Source organism: Heliangelus exortis, chromosome 1 (genome assembly GCF_036169615.1).
Source record: "Heliangelus exortis chromosome 1, bHelExo1.hap1, whole genome shotgun sequence".
Lineage (NCBI taxonomy): Eukaryota > Metazoa > Chordata > Aves > Apodiformes > Trochilidae > Heliangelus > Heliangelus exortis.
This window is the reverse complement of record NC_092422.1, coordinates 84542239-84563605: the sequence shown is the minus strand read 5'-3', so window position 1 is coordinate 84563605 and position 21367 is coordinate 84542239. Positions and strand designations below refer to the sequence as shown.

Sequence of the window (21367 nt, the reverse complement as noted above, 5' to 3'; positions counted from 1 at the left end):
TGGAAAGGTCTGAAGACCACAAATTGAGCAGGATGATAACAGACTTTAATTCAAGTAATCTGTGTATTGCTGTTGCTGTTATATGATGTGATTTTCTAAAAGGATTTTGGGATGTGAAGAAAATAAACACTTTGTTAAGTTTCAGTCTGTGCAATTATTATCATGCTGGAATGGCAGTCTAGAGATTATGAAGTTAGTTGAAACATCAGAGATTTCAAGTCAAACTTCTCCTATATCACCTATAGTCCCAAGTGCTTTAAACGTAACCTGAAAATAGTATAGCTGAGAACAGTGACACCTGCAAAAGTCCATATAGGCCAAACTGTTACAACTTCACAAGAGCAAGAACATGCACAAACTGGGGATGTAACACTACCCAATTCCTCTATTAGCCCTTGCTGTGGAAAAACCCAGCTGGCAACTGAGTACCACACAGCCACTCACTCACTTTCCACCCCACAGTGGGATGAGGAAAGAATCAAAAACGTAAATGTAAGAAAACCTGTGGGTTGAAATAAAGAGTTTAACAGGTAAATACTCTGCTTTAGCTATACAGACACATAATCTACTATTCAGCTCTGTCCCTGCCCAAACCACAACAGCTCTCTATCCTGGAAATCTGATTTAGCCTTCCCACAATTGAAAGACTGGCCTAAAAGCTTACTTGTACAAATAAGTTAAGAGTTTCACAATCAATCACTTATGACTAAGGCTACAGGTATTCAAGTTTGTTTCTATCCTACAATGACCTTTTATTTTCTGTCTACTCAACAATTAATAATGTTTTTGTCTCTCCAGATGCTCTTTGTATGTGCTAATCTCATGCAGCCTATAGCCAGGAAGCCCAGCTTCAAAGACTACTTAAGTAAACAAGCCAATATTGTAGAATTTGTAAATTAAAAAAAAAAAAAAATCATTATAACACAAATTATTTGCTGTTAAAATTTAACTGTCATTATAACAAAACTTGTGAATATCATTCTGCCTAGGAAAAAATTTATACAACTATGGTGAACTTAGAGATTAGCAATATATATTATTAATGCATTTTAAAATATTCTGTCATAATATATCATGTTCTTTCATAATGTAGACTGCACAACTTTGAGGGTTCCCCATAATACTTAAAAAGAATAATTTTTGCACCATGTTCTGAACTGTTCCTTCAAACTTCACATGCAACTGTAGATGATCCCTTCTACTGAAGACATTTGAGAAGACAATTTTGAAATCTATGTCACCAAGAAAGATCACCGTTTGATTTCACATTTTTCTTTACTTTTGTCTTACACCAAGCACAAGAAGCATGAGTTGTCATCCAGTACGACATAGAACAAGATCCATTCCACATAGCAGCAGACAAGCTGTTGAATTCTTTACCTGTGCAGCCCAAATGTTGTCAAGATCCTGCAAAGTGAGGGCTTTCTCTTTGATGACAAAACGCAGAATTTTCTCTAACTTCTCTACATATTGAGGCTGATGAAGACTGTCTCTCAACACAATTGATAAGATATTATTCTGCTGGATCCATTCCTGAATATAAAAAGAAAGAAGTGCATCTCAACTTACTGAAGTGCTGTCACTGATACTCAAGCTACAAAAAGAAAAAGGTAACCTGTAACAGATTTTTTTACTTTATATACAATATCCTAGAGGGAAAAGTGAGGTATCTACCTCTACCTTTAATTTCCTCATAAAAGGAAGAAATTCTTCAACTGTGAAGGTGGTGAGACACTAGTCCAGGTAGCCCAGAAATATTATGGATGCCCCACCCCAGTAAGTGTCCACAGCCAGGCTGGATGAGCAAACTGGTCCCATGGCAGGGGAGTAGGAACTAGATCATCTTAAAGGTCCCTTCCAACCCAAACTATTCTGTGATTCTGTATGAAAACTGGCAGTGTGTGTAGGATCCACAACACAACTGAAGTAATGAAGAGGAAGAAAATCTATGGAATGAATTTTGGTGGAGAACTTACTGCCATTCTTTCAGCTGTAAGCCATTCCTCTTCTTCAGGATTACCATGCCGATGAGTATAATATGACACACTGGATATTACTTTGTTAACTTCATTTAATGCATTCATTTTACCATTAAAAGAAGAAATTTGTAACAACCTGTAAAAACAAAATTAAATATAAGAAATTTGAAAAAAAAAAAATCAGAAGTAGCACACCGCATTAGGAGTATTATCTTACCTAAGTATCATTTTTAACCTAAATATTTCTAAGTTTTTTACAGTTTCTTCTTGTCCTGGAACTCTCGAAGCTAAGTTCTTTAGAGATTTGATTATCATTGACAGAGCATCATTTTTGGCTTCATTCTTTGCTTCTTTTTTCAGCTCATCATCTGTTAAATTTTCTAAAAATTGTGGAACCATTTCTATAATCGGAAGGAAGTATTTCTTCACTGTATGTAATGTCAAAAATTCGTAACATTGTCCAAATGGCCTAAAAAGAAAGAACAAAAGTATCAAAGTGCCATAATTAATAGCTGTGTAATATTAACATAGCAAGGAGCAAACCATTCTATGATTCACAAGCACAGAATATGTTGAAAATAAACACAGCTCGTCAAGAGGTGGAATGGGGGAATTTCTGCCTCAAGAAGAGATTAAGTTTTGTTCTAAACATATTTTACTTAGTCCAACTTTTTGAAATATGTAAATAATTTTTTAAAAACTTACTTGATGAGAGCTGCAATTATCTGAACATTCAATGCTGATCCACTCATGAAGCGATCATGCAAGATCTGAAATCCATTTAATGTGCCAAACTTGTTGATAAGGTCTACTAGCCAACCCTGCAATATATGAAACAGTTATTTTCTGACATTTACAAATTATGACAGAGAAGTACTTTCAAGCACCTGTTAGTAACAAAACTTGCTTTAAAGAAGTCCTTGAATAATAAACTATTAGAAGGTAACAGAACTGACAGTGAATTTGCCTATATAAATATTCAGTTTTAAGGAAATGCTTAAAAACAGACAACATGGCCTTTTCCATTACCTTTTCCAAAAAAACAGAAGCTGTAAAGTAGTTATAAAAAGAATTTTATTAGTTAAATAGCAAAAAAAACCCAACTATACTTCAGTTCCATCTTTGTCTGCTAAGTTACTACAGAAAGCATGATGATTCTGCTATTTTTTTACTGGTCCTGGATGTGACAGTGCTGCCTTTAAAAGCAGTAAGAATGCAAAATAAAATTCTATTGAACATGGTTAGCAATGCAGGGAAATCCATAGACACCGAGTTATTTATTTTTGGTTCTTACATATCAATAGCTAGCAGTTCTACTGAAAAGGAAAAAAAAAATAATTTGGTTAGATCCTGAAGATGCACCGATACAATCTGGAGCACAATTCTGAAAAATTCAGACTCAAGAACCGTAAGAGGTTACTAATTTGCACTGGCAGTTGGAAAACAAAATGAAACAAAACCAACAAAAACCACCACACACAAAAAAATCTCCAGAATAGTATCCACATCCCCCAAACCAAACCAAAAAACAACCTCCCCAAGCCACACTGGCACTACCATCACATGTCCAATCAAAAACTTTCCAACACTGGGAACTCTAAGAAAAGGGAAGGGAAAATTTCTACTTTATCACAGTCTCCTCCACAAAATGTCACCTACAAAATCACTTTGTGTGGGAAGGTAAATCCACCAACTGGCAAATTACAAACATGCCAATTAACCCAGTAGGAATGGCATTCCAATGGTAATGCCAGCTTACTACAAAAACACATGACAGTTTGATTGTGGACTAAAGACTAAATAAGAAGGGGAAATTTAACAGAGTGTAATTTAATGTACAAGTCAAAAGCAGCAGAAGACCTTAGTAATACAGAGAACAAAGGGGTTTCTTTTCCTGCGTAATTAGGTAACACTCCATAAAATCAAAAATGAATGACTGAAATTGCTCTTGTACCTTTGGTGATCGTGGGTCAGGAGGACGGGCATAAAGTTCATCTTCAGCAAGCTGGACTCCTGCAGGAACTGTTTCTGAGGGACGAGTACCATTGTATAGATGGAATTTGCAGTGAGGATTTAAGGCCATGGCAAGAAGTTCAAGAAGGGGAAACCAATCTTGGGACAGCTTGGCCACACAGAGCTCCACTAGTCGATGAGTGTTGTTAATAATACATCTCTATCAAGTGAAAAAAAACCAAACCAAAAACCACAATAACCAAGCATATAGCAGGTGACTTTAAAATGAATATGAACTATAAACTGAGATATTTGTACTGAGCATGCAGACTTGCATAAGAGTTTTATAACACTATATTTTAATGTGTATTTCCAACAAAGGCTTTGAACAAACTTTAAAATATCTGTCTTCAGCTAAAAAATTAATTTACAATAAAGATACAAATATTTTTGGTTATTTGAGATAGTCATGAATTACCACTGAACTTTTCCTTCTTTCACCCATTTCTCTCACAGATTTTAATTCGCTTATGAAGATCTTCACAGCTTCTCATTTAGCCTATGAATAGCTATCCAACGAGCAGTTTTTACATTCAAAAAACCCTTATAAACATTCAGAAGTTAGCAGGTTCCTAAGAGTTTTTATTAAAAAAGCAAGTTTTTATGTCCTAGCATACACATAAGAATAAGCAGGTCTCCAGACATCTGGTCAAAGACAGCCTGCCTAACGAGCACTTCAGGACTCAACATACAAATTTCAGTTCCTCCTTGGATCACCTCTCAGGTTTTATTTTCTTTCCAAAGCAACAGAGGCAGTAAGATGAAACAACGCCAAGAATTATTTGCCCCCATCTCCAAGAGCCATGTATACAAAGAATTCTTCCAGTTCTCTGTTGAGATGAGTTTCAAAACTGAAATTCAGTCTGCTAAGAGTCACAGAGAGGGTTCTTTCCTCATTTAAATTACTATGCTTTTCAGAAAAACAACTTTAAAAACTCACATGAATTTCGAACTTCCATCCGCTCACTGCCTCATCTGTAAGGATTTTTGTAAAAGATGTTGTTAACCCATCTCGAAAAAATCGCTGGCATGCTTCACTTTTGACATCAAGGCCTATTTTGAAATAGAAAAGAAAAAAACCAAACTATTAGATAGGTAATTTAATCAGTTGTTACATTAACTTTTTAAATATTGTAAACATGGATTTGGACTTCAAAGGTTTGGTATTCAAAGTTTCAGAATTATTTCAAAAAGAGAAGCCTTGAATGAAGACAAACTTATGTAAGCTTGAAAATAAAAGCCTGATGGGTTAATGTTCTAGAAAAGCCACCACAAGTATTGCACTCCTTTAGATAACTTAAATTATTTTATAAACATGACAGTTTTGGGCTCTCCACACTTGCACCATTCACCAATATAGTAGTGAAAATAAAAATATGTATGTTTTTTTATCTTCCATTCACCTGGATACTTGCATTTATATTCTCTCTTATTTAGTTGTTACCAGTAAAAACTCAGTGAGTGAAAAGAAGGATAAGGCCTGCCCAGCTTCCCAGAAACAATTAACCTGCAAAAATAAACATGAATCCTTCTGTCTCTCACCCTCACTTGAAATACCATTTCTTGTAACTCTGCTGCCAGAAACCAATAGACCTTGATCATAACACTACCATAAACCTTTGCAGCCACCATATGTGAAGTTTAAAATTAAAGAACAGTGCTCCATATTTTTCTTTTAGCTACAACCCAGTATTTCAAGAAATCTGTACTTGCCCTTCAGATGTTCAGTTGAAAAATCTCAATAGGACTAAAAGCCAACAGAAAAATAAGTAGAATGTCTAGTCAGTACACAATGGAAACAATGAAAGCCACTGAGGACATTCTAAAAAGAAAAGTGTAACCAGCCTTCACAGTTTCTTTACAGAAAAAGTTTTAATTTTTCATCAGGGAATCTTAGCATCCAACACATCTAGCATCAAGATTCACAAACAATTTTTGTGACCCTGTAACCTCCTTAATAAGACAATAACTTCCACTGGTTTGGGAAGGATTGATCTGGATTATCAAATTAAAATTCTTCAGTTACAAACAACTGTACAACAGAGGTTCTTTTCAGAAGTGGTCACCTAACATCTGCCCTGCTTGTTAGCACAAAGGCTTTCCAAACTATTATAACAGGGCTTGGTAGCCTATACTCTTGCGTATCTTAGGACTCTGGGATAAATAATCACCTTCTGCCTTCTGCAATACCACATACTGCTGAAGCAAGAGGTAATACTTATGGAAGGAACCAAGGCTAGGTGTCTATAAGGATCAGAGTACCATCAAAAGCCAGGTACAGGAGTCCTAAAAGACAGCAGGTTGGGAAAGCAAGCAAGAGCAACCCAAAGATGGTGAGAAAAGAAACAGCAATTACACTGGACACCTGCCATCTCCTGCTTGAATTTTATTCAGTATCAGTAACTCCTTGGTAAGACTGAAAGCAGGCATTTTTCTCCCTGTTGTCCACGTAAGTAATGTAAGTACATGCCACCCTAAGCTAAGTACTTTGAGAAGTTGGAGAAATGGATTATACAGGGGGAAAAAATATGAAAGGGAAAGGGGATGTACAACATACAGCATACTGGAGTGGTAATTAGGGAACTGGAGGAAGAACAGAGTATGTCTTGATTTCTGCACCTGTGCTTAAAAGCGAGTATTGCTAAATAAAGCAGGAAGAGTGTATTATTCCTGCCACAAGACCAGGAATGCCCCAGGCCCACAAAATGTGCCAGGCCGGATGCAACTGTGTATGAACAAACTGATGCATCTGAGAGGTATTCAATAATATAGGGTTGAAACACGAAGGCCCCAAGCAACATCAGCTTCTCTTTTCCAGGATTTTGGATTACACAACTTTGTATCTGAAGTCCTAGAGCTGAGTTGGGGTGGCACCATACCAGTGAAGTCCCCTTAGACCTGGAGCCTCAGGAAGTGGAGCACAAAAACCTTTCAGTGGCTTGGCAAAGGTTGGCTCAGACCTGACGGACCTGACAGTGACCTGGAGTTAACAAGCTCTGGGGAAACTCACACTTGCCCATGGGTACAGTGGCTACGCATGGCATTCACAGGTTCTGGCAGACTTTCAATAACTCTTAATCATCAGGAGTGTGAGAATCCTTCTGCACAAGACACTACACTGATCCTGCTGTGGTTCATTTCACTAAATTGGTTCTAGCCTAAACGCCTGGCTAAGAAACTCTGGAACACGAGTACACAAATTTCCTGTTCCTACTTTAGATAGATGGCAAAAAATAAACATTTCAAGAAAATGCAGAAGATATAACTTCAGGAAGGATCTCAAGAGTGGTCCCAGAGAAATGGAGATGGATCATCCAGAAAGAGATGGCCTTTAGAAGATACCAGAAACAACTGCCGTAACTGGGCTGCCTAGATTTTGCATACACAAACAATTTTTTTCCCTGCAACTCTTAAGGCCTGCCTCTCTTTTCCACTCCAGAAACCTTTGTAATTCATCAAAAACAAAGATTTAGAATCATGGTTGGATGTTACAGTTGTGCAGTGAAATCTCATTTAATTTTAAATAAGACACAAGCTGTAAAAGTTGCCTTGCAATCTGCTTGTGTGTATGTCACATGGCAAAGTTTTTAACATGCTGCCAAAACTCAATGTAAACATTAGGAGCAATAAAATCCACAATAAAGGCACCGAAGAGTTGAGTGGATTTTGAAAGAGTGGAGAATATTCTTTCCTATAAAAACCAAAACCCTAGAACAAAACTTTTTCTTTTTTTTTTTTAAACTTTCAAATTTGTAGCATCCAACTCAAGATGACATTTATTTCTGGAAAAAATCTCATTACTAAGAACACTTCATAAGTGGGTGGAAGCAGGGACAGGTAGCCTGGGATGAATACAGAGAAATTGTCCAAGCAGCCAGGGATCAGGCTAGGAAAACTAAAGCCCAGATAGAATTAAATCTGGCCAGGGACATCAAGGGCAACAAGAAAAGCTTCTATAGGGATGTTGGTCATAAAAGGAAGAGGAGAGAAAATGTCGGCCCTTTCCAGAGGGAAACAGGAGACCTGGTTAACTGGGATATGGAGAAGGTCGAGATATTCAATGACTTTTTTGCTATAATTTTCACCAGCAAAGGCTTGTCACACTACCCAACTTGTAGAAGGCAAAGGAAGGGTCTGGGAGAAAGAAGATCTGGCCACTGTAGGAGAAGAGCAGGTTTGAGACCACCTAAAGAAGCTAAAGATGCACAAGTCCATGGGGTCTCATAAGATGCATCATAGGTCCTGAGGGAACTGGCAGGTAAGTTGCTAAACCACTGTCCATCGTATTTGGTAAGTCATGTAATTCTGGTGAAGTTCCCACTGACTGGAAAAGGGGAAACATAACCCATTTTCAAAACAGGAAAAAATGAAGATCCAGGGAACTACGGGCCAGTAAGTCTCACTTCTGTGCCCACACACACCATCCTACATGACATTCTTGTCTTTACATTGGAGAGACTCAAAGAGCTGTGGTCAACAGATCAGTGTCCTCGTGGACAATAATGATGTCTGGCATTCCTCAGGGGTAGGTGCTGCTCCAGCACTGTTCAACACCCATTTTCCTCCTCCTCGCTGACACTGGAGCTCCTCCAGCCCTGCTGGGACTCAGTTACAACTCACCCTTCAGTCTTTGTTGACAACAGGGATGGTAGAATTAAGTGCACCCTCAGCAAGTCTGCAGATGACACCAAGCTGAGTGGTGTGGTCAACACACTGGAGGGAAGAGATCCCATCCAGAGGGACCTGGACAGGCTTGAGAGTTGGGCCCATGACAACCTCATGAAGTTCAACAAGGCCAAACACAAGGTCTTTCACCAGGGTTAGGGCAATCCAAAGCATAATTACATGGTGGATGGAGAACGGATTCAGAGCAGACCTAAGGAAAAGGACTTGGGGGTGCTGGATGATACAAAGCTCAGTGCTAGCTGGCACTGTACACCTGCAGCCCAGAAAGCCAACCATAACCTGGGCTGTATCAAAAGATGCATGGCTAGAAGCATGGCCAGCATGTCAAGGGAGGTGTTTCTCCCTATATACTCTGCTCTTGTGAGACCCCCACTTGGAATACTGTCTTCAGTTCCGGGGCCCTAAACACAGAAGAATATGGACCTTATGAAGAGTAATACATTGATGCCTACACATAAAAGTACTATCTTCCATAAATAAATGTTATCTGCCAGAAATAATGCAAGTGACAGTCTCGAAAGGTTTTAGAACACTGTCAAATTAGCTCCTTGCACTTGAAGTTAGTTAATGATGACATTTAATTCTCATAAGTGTATTCAATTCAGTTCAGTTAGCTCCCCTTCAATTTCAGCTCCTGCATAGACTAAGGAGGATGGAAATACCACTCTTATTTTATAGGCAGGGTCACAAAACCCAGCAGTTTTACTGGAGCCACTCCAGAATGTCAATGCCAATGGCCACTGGCAATATTAGGAATAAAAGCTACTTAAGGACCTTAGCCACTAGAAAATGGTTCATGATTAACAAAAAAAAAAAAACACCAAAAAAACCCCAAAACAACTGGTGGGCAATTTTTAGGTTTTGTCACTTCACAATCTAAATAAGTTACAAACTACAATATAAAATTTATGTAATCCAACAGTTGGTTATTTTTCTATTTCTCCTTTCAGTTCTTCCCTTTTGAAAGAAAACTATTCAGATTAAGAAAAATGGCCATAGACAGGTAGCAAGGTGTCCAATTTTAGGCCTGACTGAAATAATAGAATACATTTTTGATCTACTAGGAAATGTACACAGCAGAATAATTTGTATTACTGCTATATATATACACAACCCTGAAACAGTGCCTGCCAAGTTTTGAGCTACCAAAACAGTGTCAGTTACAGCAAGTGAGCACCCTATCATATTCCTTCAGCAATGAAAGTTATTTAAAAGTACCATCTTAGTTATCATCTAAGTACAAATAGCAAGGAAAAAAAAGTAGAATGCTACAGTTAAACAACTACTTTTAAAATCTTCCCCTGTTTCGCCCTTAGCTAATAATCCTTGCACAAGTCAACACATAGGAATTCATCTAGAGGACAAGAGAAGGAATAATTAAATAGCAATGCAGAAACCCTTTTCAGAAATAGGTATCAACAACTTCATAAAAATCAAAATGCAGCCAGCATATAAATAAATTCCACTGTTTTCCACAACTTCAAGATGAAGAAAAGACTTTTTCTTTGGGAACTTTCAACTAAGTTTAACACTTTGAAGAAGTACTTTGATGTTCGGAGTCAACAAAAATATCATTGTGCACTTATTACTTCATTGCTTTGACAGTTTTTTGGGTTTGGTTTGTTTAAGAGATGATTTAACAGCTGGCAGTACATCTCCTCTCTCTAAGATCACAAGCAAAGAATTTTGTTACTGTACTGTTCTAACAGCCCAGACACAGACAGCTACATTTTTTTCTGCTCCTGAACAAAGGCAATCCCCTGAAAATTCTATAATCACAGAATGGTAGGGACTGGAAGGGACCTCTGAAGCTAATCTAGTCCAACACTCTGGATAAAGCAGATCACTCAGGAACACGTCCAGATGGGGTTTGAATGTCTCCAGAGATAGAGAGTCCACCAACCTGCCTGGACAGTCCATTGTAGTGCTGTGACCCTCACAGCAAAGATTCACCTCACCTTAGGATTCCCATTAGACCTAGCTACATGCAAGAAGTCAAGTCCAAGCACAACTATGGCTGATCAATCAGCACTGGCAACATGATGCTATCGTGTTCTGGATCACAAGGGTGCACCCTAACTTTGCTTTCTCCAGAATGCACTCCAAAGCAAAAGGCTTGCAGAACACAATCAACATAACCAGAATATCATGACCGCAATCAGCTTTTAAACTTCTAAAACTGAATACGAATAACCTTTATTAACAAAGAAACAAAGTAATCCCAGTCCACCTATGCAAAAATAAGGAAGAGACACTTTGTGTGTCACTATTCTTGAAACACAACCACATGTTAATAACCTACAAAAAACTTTTGATCTGATTCTGGTATTACTTAAATACTGGGGCAACAACGACTGACCAGAACAGGAGACCAAAGCAACTCTCCAAGACATCAGAGCTTTCCAGAACACATGATCAACTTCTCCATCTGACTAGTACAATTTAGCAAATACATACATAGACTCAGCAAGTAATATGGTAGAATTGCAAGTCTAAAGTCACACTGTTAAAAATTCCATCTTTTACCTAATCTCAAAAGGATGTGTGCCAAATTTGAAAATTTATAGCAAGACATTTGGAAACTTAGATCAATAACATTTTTTAAAAATCAGAATTCTCTGAGTTTTAATATCTGTTAAAAGACCAAACCCGCTAGGTCTGATAACAAAGTAGGATGAGAACAACAAGATATTTACTGTCATAAGCTTACTCAACTTTCCTACTCATGCTAAGGCACCCACTTTCTAACTATATTGACAGCTTTCTAAAATTTCTGATTTATGAAGGTTCTGCATACCACTCTGACACCATCTTCAGGACCAGGGCTGTAACAGAAATAATCATTTCTAAGTCTTCACAAGGGATGCAAAAGAATAAGACTTTACACACTGACCCAAAAATCACTAATTTTTTCAGCTTACCTTTTTTACTTAGGTCGATAGCAGCTTCTAGAAGAACTTCTAATTCCCCTTTCGGCAATACAGGAACAACCCATCGAGGCCTATATTCAAAAACAAAACAAAACCCCCTGTATTTCAGTTTTCCTTCTTAAAAATCAAGAAGTCTTGTCCCTTTGTAATGCTTTTAACATTGGCTAGGAATATTTAAAAGGCCCTGATAAGCAGTCCATTAAAAAAACCACAACCACCAAAAAAGAACCTCTGACTTAAGCATCTTTCTCCTTACAACTCTAATCAATTAAAAGCACTTCAAGAAATCCAGTGAAGATGCAAGAATCCTGACTTCACTATCAAAGAGTCTGCACAAATAATTTACATCCTCTGAAAAAAAGTGAGAAAATACCTGTTGATCATGTCATCCAACTTTGCCAGGTCTGTGTGTGGAAATGCAGGCTCCTCATCTTCGAGCTGGGGTGGCGCATCTCCTTGGCCCTGCTCATCAGGCGGGGTTGCTGGGGAGTTCTCATTGGAAGAATCAGGCGAAGAAGTCTAAAGTTGGTATGGAAAAAACTTTTAATACTGTCTGCACTTGTATGCACCTTATTTTGGCATTTTACCTTCATGTTGTGTAAAAAAATCACTAAGTACATACATGCCACCATAAAATATAATAGAATTGTTTGATTTCAGATCTATTAACAAAAAATAGACCATAAAATGTGCTGTATGCTTTGTGTCTTGACAATTTAAAAATGAAGTTACTTTCCCAGTTTCCCAGAGAGGACAGTGAGTGGTCTCCTGTCTAGAACACCTGTCTAGAAGGTCAAAATAAAAACCTTATGAACACTCCAGCTTTTAGAAAAAGGATTACTGTTTCAGGTAGAAAGACAAACATCATCAACAACACAGAAGAAACTGCTCATGAAAAAAACTCTCTAGAAAAGTCGCCTAAAAATGAGTAACACAATAGTACTACTGGCTGTTAAACAACCTCCAAGAACATGATTAGTTCATCTCATTCTAATGGGCCATGCAAAATACAATGCATTTTGCAGATGCACTTTTATTTGTATACAAAACAGTACAAACAGACAGTAATAAAGATTCAAATCATAACAGCAAGAGTTAGGAGGACAAGGAGGGACCAACACCTCTAACATTTTTCACGTTGTACTGTTTTTAGTTGACACGGAGTTCATTTTCTTCACAGCACCTTGTACAGTGCTGGGTTTTGGACTTGTGACCAAACCAATATTGGTACAATGCAAGTGCATTGTCTGCTGGCAAATAGTTTTTCCACAGATTCAAGGCCTTATGTTTCTTCACTTTGTCCCCCAGCAGTAAGTAGGCTGGGTATAGACAGAGGCTGGAAAGGGGCATATCCAGACCAGCTGAACTAAACTGAGCAAAGATATACTCCATATTATACATATAGTGGCACACTTGGCATTGAAACATTAGTGGAAGGTTTTTTCCAATGTAGCTCTTGCTGGCGGACTTGGTGAGCATACATTGTCTTGGTGGTGAGTGGCTGAATTTGCATCATTTGTTTGCCCTCTACTCTTTTCACTAATTAAACTGCCTTTCTCTCAACCCATACAATTTCCCACTATTCCCTTCCAATTCTCTCCCCCATTCCACTTAGAGGGAGGGAACAACAGGATGGAGGCTTACCTGGCAACCAAGGGTCAACTCACCACACATTGTCCAAAGAACAACTCATTCGCAGGAGTAACAATAATTAAACTTATTACACAAAAATCATCATATTAAATTAAATGACAAAGCTTGGCTTTTCTTTTAAATGTGTTTGGCTGCACAGTATAAAAGCATTTTTTTCTGGCATTTTTTTCCCCAAAAGAAAGATTCATCACATTATGATGCAGTCGTATTTAAAAGCTTTTTGCTGGTCTTTTGAAAGCAGGGCAATCTGTTTAACAGAAGCATGCTAAGTTGTTCAGGAAGTACAGCACAATGAACAGAGACCTAGATGAAGCTGGTCTTAAAGAGCTGATACCCAATTGTAAGCAGTTCATCAATAAAATGCCTTGGCAGAACTGAGCATAAACTGAACTCAGAAACTAGTTTTATCTGGCAGTTTTAGCTCTGGCAGCTAAGTCTACAATGCAGTTCTGAGGAAGCTTCTCATGCAAAATAAATATGCTTAAAAGAACTATACCACTGCCTTCGAAGACACCCTCACAATCTTGTACTTCACACAAAAATACTTATCTAACCAGGACATTTCTAGGAATATACAAACTCTAATAATTCAGGAACACTGTATTTAAAGAACTAACTCCTTTATTTTTAGACCACTTGATTGTTAGTACCATACCTGATTCTGCTGGAGGGGAGGCTGGGACTGTCCATCAGGAGCCTGGCCCTGGCTATCATTCCCTCCTACGGGAGAGCCACGAGTCGTGGCTGTCATACTCGACACAGGGCAGATCTTTGCAATTTTGTCTGCTTATGTAGTTGATGTAAGAGAAGAAATTATAGTCCACTTAGTAAAGTTGAAGTACCAGCATATGTTTGCCTTAAAAAGCTCCAACTCAAGAACATGCCATCTTGCAGAGACCATTGCATAACCTGGGAAAAAAACAAAGACAATATGCTATAATGACATATGCATATACATGTAATCTGTCCCAGGAAAAGAACATCACACAAAAAAAAATACACTGCTACCAAGAATCTTTTATTTTAGACTTCATGTTTCTTTTTATTGAGTACAACTGACATCAGAAGAATGTAATATACAAAATATTTAACATTAATTTAATGTTTAATTTAATGTTCAAAGTAAAATTTATACTGACAATTAACTCTAAACTACTAACAAACTGCCAAAACATCCAAAACGCAGCTGGTTACTGTGATTCTGTTGTGCCTAAATTGCTACAGTAGATTTTCAATTTTAATTCAAGGATTTGATCCGGGTCCTATGTACAAATGACTTGGTTAAGAGGATGAACAGCCAAATGTGTAATCTTTTCCAATGCTCTTCTGACACTGTCTAACTGCAGGTGTGTGAGAGGGAGCTCTACCTCAGTTAAGATTAATAAAGATCCTATAGCCAAACTCTTATTAGTGCATCAGTATCTACCCAGGGCATTTCACCTGTGTTCCTTTCTTCCAGCATGTGCCTTGAAAGCCTGGGCCCACTGCCCTTTCAGGCCCACTACAAAACCCATCACATCTGCATCAAGTATTTTACTGCATTATATAAAGAAAATTCTGACATGAGATGTACTTTTTGATCTTGTAATCATGATATACCAACTATTATGCATTTCAGCCTCATTGTGTTAAATACAGAAATAAGAAGCTGTAAAAGCAATTCCACTCCATATCACAGGGCACTACATAACCACAGAAGACAAAAGAATTTTCCAGAGCAACAAAGACTTCCAAGAATCACATAAACTAACAACAGTACTCAGGAAGTTCAAAAGCCAAGCAGGATGATAGAAGGCATTGTAAGAGCTTTCATTACGATTCATCTGGCAGTGTTAAATTTCTGATTCAACTTGCAAAATCATCAGGTTAACAAGTTAGAGTTTAATTTCTATTGTAACACTAAATATATTTTTCATTATGGCATCTCATCTCACATTAATTTTCAATGCTGCTATCCTTCTCCATGACACTTTAAAATCCTCCCATAGATTGAGCAAATCTGCAAGCTGTTACATACACAATAAAAATTTTCACTCAATACACTATTTGTCCCCTTCCCAGTTTCCAGCATTAACAGCACCAACAGGTTTGCAGCTCTCTAATGCTGGTACTAAAAGAGTGTTCACCTTTGAGCAAAGCTGTATTCTTTGAGAACAGTCACTTGTAATCCATTCCTACCCTTTATAATTCATAGCGCTTAGTAAGCCTCCTAAATCCAGAACAAAGACATTACCAACTAAAATTTTCTTTAGGAAGACTAATTTGTTAAATGCCATTTAAACAATTAACTTATTTTAATTGGTGCTCTTTTTAAAAAAATCCCCTATTTGTTTTCTACTGATCTTTAGAAAGATCACTAGGTAGAAAGTACTTGCAGGATTTAGTTTTCTGCCATATATATATATATATATACAGACGCACACACACCTCTATACCTATATATACGTTTAGATATATTTGTGTGTATACATATATACACACACACACATAGTTCAATGCCTCAATTCCCCTCTACTACCTGATTGAGGTTTCTAGGAACTTGCATAAACCAAAGAAATCAAACTGCTGCCAACCTAAATTGTACTTCTCAACAGCCCTAAACCAACTACCACCACAATAAACCTTCCTGAATCACCACCTTTCTTTCTTAACAGGTCTGGTTCAAAATACAGCCACAAAAAGCTTGTGTTGGCACAATGAGTGAGGTAGAAAAGAAGCAGAAAAAGGGTGAAACAGCTCCTGCCAGTAGTATTCCCAATATAAATTGGCTTAAACTGCATAAAGAAGTGACCACTGGCAGCTGTGGTTCCACAATAGCTTTGATGAAGTGTGAGCTGCTTCATTTTTATCTTTCTTATTCTAATGGTTTTGGCTGAACCATCAGGAAGCGAGCCAGTTAAAAGCACTAAAGGAAAGAACACCAGTCAACCAAACTTAAAAAGACTGTGAATATTTTTCAGTTTCTTTAATTACCTAAATGGGTGTACTGCAAGGCCAGAGTACTCATCATAACACCTGTCATGGACAAACTGCATCTCTCCTGTTGGACTGATTCACACTAGTGTGCAGATGTACCCTCAGATTTAGTCTCTGTGCTTAGCTGAACGGTCTGGGAGAAGCATTCCTGACAATTCATTCTTGCTCAAGGCAAGTGACTTAATTTAACCAGACACAAGAGAACTGCTATTGAAATATCTCATTGAAAATCTTGTAGATTCATAGAATAAAACCTGTGTGGCAAAAATGCACAAGATTTTGTAGGCACTGGTAAATACGAAATATTTACATTAAGACAAAGTGAGACAAAGATACATCTAGCCTTTTTTACTGACTGTTTGCTTAAGAGTCTCATCATGATACTGTGTGTATATTACTTAAATTATATTCCCATAAAAGTGTATTTCAGGGTTCCAAGAAGAGTTCACTTGGCTTGCCCATTGTGTAAGACATGGCCAACTTCTCATGTGAGTTCATCACTTCTCCCCCCTCCCATTTGTGTGATGTTCTCAGATAAAACGGCAACTTCAAATTATGCTTCAGCTAACTAAAAACACTCCAGCTCCAATACACAGTCCTTGGAGTACCCACATGTTCTAAATTGCAAGTATTCTTGTTCAGGTATCTGTCTTCTAATCAGAGAAAATACAAACACTTTTCAAAAGCACAAATCATCATCCAATTTATGCATATTAAATAGCATTAGAAGGGAGTAGGTTTGTTTTCAGCCACTGATTTAAACGTTTATGTTTTAGAACACTACTGCTTTAATCTCTCTGGAACTGATTAACCATGAGATCTCCAATTCCCATTACTTCTTTAATACAGACCATCAAATTCCTATTTTTAAGAATTAAAATTCACCAAGGCAGTTTGGCTCAGCTCAAGAATAGCCTTTACATCTCTTAATAATTTGTTTGATTATTTATAAATAAATGTGAACGGATGCAGTAACACATTTGAGCATACAGAAAGGCCAACAGAAACAATTCAAACTGCCTGTATCCAGATGAATTCTAAGAGTCTAAATATAATTATTCTTACATACATTTCATTTCTACTATATCTGATGATTTTGGATTCAACACATTAAGTCATTTTAAAAAAATTATCACCTTTACCCAAAGCTTTCAATGGATGTTTTGACAGTATCAAGATGGAGAGAGATGCCTATTAAATGACAAAGTACTCCACTGTTAATTACAGAAGAGTTTTGAGTTGAAAGGGACCTTAAAGATTAACTAGTTCCAACCCACCTGCCATGGGCAGAGACACTATCCATGAAACCAGGTTACTCCAAGACCCATTCAATCTGGTTTTGAATACCTCCTGGGAAGGGGCAGCCACAACTACCCTGGGCAAGTTGTATATCACTAGTGTGTCACTACTCTGACAGTTAAGAAATTTCTTTCTCATATCAAATCTAGATCTACCCCCTTTCGATTTGAAACCTTGTCATATCCCACTACATGCCCTTGTAAGAAGTCCCTCCCCAGCTTTACTAGAAGGCTGCTGTAACATCTCCACAGAGCCTTTTCTCCTCCAGGCTGAACAACCCCAACTCTCTCAGTCTGTCTTCATAGGAGAGGTGCTCCAGCCCTCTGATTATCTTCATGGCTCTCCTCGGGATCCACTCCAACAGCTCCATGTCCTTTGTATGTTTCAGGTCCCAGAACTGGACACTTGATCAAAAGATCATGAGGCTATAAAGACTGAGTCAAATGGATACCACTGACATTCCCTTGATTGCCAACTGAGCAAATTCCTATTCGCCATGTTTTTGCCAACCCCTTAGATCACAGTGATCCACATTAAACTATAAGTGAAAGTCAGCTTTTGCTTCACAGGACTCCTTGTAATTTTAGTAACACCAGGAAAAGACAACTACATGATTGTGACTCCACATGCTCTCCGTTTAGAAGATACCACCCACTACAAGTAGCATTCTGACAGAGCACCAACAGGCTGTGCAGAAGATGCTAGAGACATGTGCTGCCCTTCAGGAGAGGCTTTGACTTCCAAGCTCAAGCAATCAATACAGCTGCACATTTGAGCCTCATTTCAGCTTCCACACTCAGCAGCCTTGTGTCTGTGTGGTGGAACAGGTTTATTTTGTTTGGGGGAGAAAAGTAATCAAGCACCTCTTCAAAAGCCAGGAGATGCAACATCAGATGTCGGTTCCTGGGCAGTGTCAGGTAAGAAGCAAGTATGTACATATTACTCTGTTACAGGACAACATTTATCAGCAAATAAAAGGCTATGAAAGAACATCCCTAATTCTCTTAATACAGTTAACTTCAAGAACATCTTTCATCCGAGTTTCTTGAAGTCATCTTCTCAAAATAACTGGAATACCCCAATACATACAGCCTTTCTCCTGAACTAGCTACTTTGTAATACAGCATCTCAGAAAAAAGCAAATGCAAGGTGACAGATGAGAGAAGACCTCAAAACACAATTTTTAATTCATGTGCAATACCTAAGCCCCATTTAGAGGCACAGGCCTATTTTTCCTTTAAATAAAGTTCTGGTTATATGTAAGTGAGGATATATGCCACAAAATCTCCTTTGCAGTGCCGTGACAATGCATGTCAGGATACTAGTCTACTGAACATGTAGCAACAGAACTTCCTAAAAACCATACAGCTATGCTAAGAAACGTTTCCCCCCAGTACTATCTAAAGACTGATGTGCCTATATTTACATGATCTCACAAATGTGCTTTTCATCTTAAATGTTGTACTCCAAAAAAGCTTAACTGCAGCAACACAAATTTTAGGTTGAAAGGTATCAGACTTGTTTCATAGGAACTGCCTTCTTAAAATCCTAAGTAACAATCATTCATCACAAGAGTTATGACAGGATTCTAGTCTAAATATTCTACACTCGAGAAGCTAACCTTCTACCCTATTACTTTATTTCAATCAAAACGCCTTCTCATCAAGAAACACCTCCTCCAAAACTGTAACACTGACCTAATTCAATAGTTAAAAACTATACACACCCCCACACATTTATAATTTTCTTTCTTCTCTGTGCCTTTTTTCTTTTTCTGGAAGAAAGAAATTATTTCTATCACAAGAATAGAAAACTGGTGGTCCCAGCTATTTGCTGATTAACAGTGACATGCACTAAAGCTGATACGTATTCAGTTACTAATGAAAAACTATTCAGAAGAGCAAGAAGTGTCTAACTTCCAATGTTTTAAAAAACATCTAATAAGCAGTAATCAGGTAAAAGGTTATTTCAAATAGTTCATATTAAAAGGCAGATAAATTGGAGTCCTTCTCCTAGTAAAGAAGTGAATGTATATGGGACTTAGTTAACTGCATAAGGCTCCACACATTATTTCAAAGCAATATATTTCCAAGTGATACAGTAAAAGACAGATTTTGAGTAACGAATTGTTACAAACTAAAACTATTCTGAGAAATAAGTTACTTCAGGAAATCTTTTTCATCCATCTTTCCTCATCATACATCTGAATTTAAGACACTTGGCAGCATGAGCTTCTGGAACATTAAGAAAATTTATGCAAACACTTTTTCAAGTGACTGGAAGTCTCTCTGCAGGCTTCTCCGGCTAAAGACGACCCCCTTCCACCAAATGTTTTGCAGTGTCTCATTTGTTTCCACATGGAGTAACTTCCCAAGAGACTTCACTTCAAAAAACCCAAGGAAATCCTTTACAAGACTCAAAGGCCTGTCTTAGTTCAAGGCAATAATCCTCGAAAGTCAGGCCCTGAAAAGGAACTGGGCAGAAACAACAAGTCTCTTTTAGAAAGCCATTCACTTGCCAACTAATTCTTGGGACATTTAACAGTTAGATAGTGTACTACTGGTTACCTAAGGTATATGACACTTGTTCCCAGATAATGTAACAACAGGTCAGGTCTTCAGATCATACATTTAGATCTAGATACCAAACAGAAAAGTCAATTTCAATTCCTGTTCTGAAAGAGAAGTGTTCCGTGCACATGACAGTAAATAGAGAAGAATGTCAAAGTCACAGCACCAAGAAAAGTAAGCAGTCAATGCCTTACATATAAAACCAGCAAATGTTAAATCAGACAATTAACAGTGTTCCCCTCAGTGAGCAGTGGCCTTGGTGCCATGCTTTTCTTTAGGCATACATTGCAGGCTGCAATCACAGATGAAAGACTGAGTCTCTCACCCACTATGACCCTTCCTTCTTTCTGATGACCTTTCAGTAGGAGTTACACTGGTTCAACAGGTATGAAACTGTATCCACAATGATATTAAACATATATCAATGACAGAAAAACAAGGAACATAAAATTTACAGCCCTGAAAATTCCATTATTTCAATTTTTGTTTTAAACATTTCCAAGTGATTAAAAAACTACATTCAAGACACTGGTAAGTAGCTGACTACTGTGAGGGCTTAGGTAAGGAAACGAGAATTTTGGTCATGACATAAAAAAAAAAAAAACCCAAGCAAAAAAACTTTCCAAGAACAGAACAAAGTGAATTTTAAAAACCCACCAGTAAATGCATGCACTATAACCTCAGAAAAGCAAACTTGGTAAGTTAGTTCTACTTGGAAAATGCCAACATCTATTTTTAAAATTGCTTAAGTGTTTTAAACTATGACTTTCACATACTATGCAGCCTTTTTCTTGAATTCACAACAAATATGCAAAGAAGTGGGCAAGACTTTCTTTCACTGTGTATTAAAAAACAAACTACAACAGGAAACAACCTTAAAGAAAAATCAGAACGAAAAACTTTAGTATGTACACTTTTTCAGACAGAGTTAGATTCAATCTCATGCTGCTAAGCAACACAATGTTACACTTTTTTCCAATTATGCTGCAGTTTATTTACCCAGGATGCTGACAGCCCTTCTGCAACCCCAAAAAATGTGTCCTTGGCAATACATCCAATTAGGACTGAGTTGGTATTTCAGGTCCAACTGCAAGCTCATTCCTTTACAAGCAGCAGCAAAACACTGTAAGCAAGGACAAATCACGTTTTAATGCTCATATTTAAACAGTAATCTAGATTAAAAGGAATACATTTGCCGTTTATAATCTGTCCCATGGAGCAATTATTATTATATCATGTCTACTTATCATTACTTCATGTG

General features: G+C 37.6%; 1 protein-coding gene across 3 annotated transcripts in view; it reads right to left on the bottom strand.

Moving 5' to 3' along the window:
* The window catches only part of USP9X (ubiquitin specific peptidase 9 X-linked), a 100705-nt gene that overhangs the window by 61738 nt on the left and 17600 nt on the right, over nucleotides 1-21367 (bottom strand). For all 3 annotated transcript variants that reach the window (XR_011727218.1, XM_071751106.1, XM_071751117.1), the window contains exons 2-10: nucleotides 13917-14170; nucleotides 11982-12127; nucleotides 11600-11679; nucleotides 4933-5045; nucleotides 3934-4152; nucleotides 2685-2800; nucleotides 2197-2448; nucleotides 1977-2115; nucleotides 1381-1533 (exon numbers count right to left, since the gene is read on the bottom strand). Coding sequence is in view for 2 of the 3 variants with exons in the window: in XM_071751106.1 (XP_071607207.1) it covers nucleotides 1381-1533; nucleotides 1977-2115; nucleotides 2197-2448; nucleotides 2685-2800; nucleotides 3934-4152; nucleotides 4933-5045; nucleotides 11600-11679; nucleotides 11982-12127; nucleotides 13917-14012 (1314 nt within the window). In the remaining variant the exon portion in view is untranslated. The remainder of the gene's footprint in view (nucleotides 1-1380; nucleotides 1534-1976; nucleotides 2116-2196; nucleotides 2449-2684; nucleotides 2801-3933; nucleotides 4153-4932; nucleotides 5046-11599; nucleotides 11680-11981; nucleotides 12128-13916; nucleotides 14171-21367) is intronic.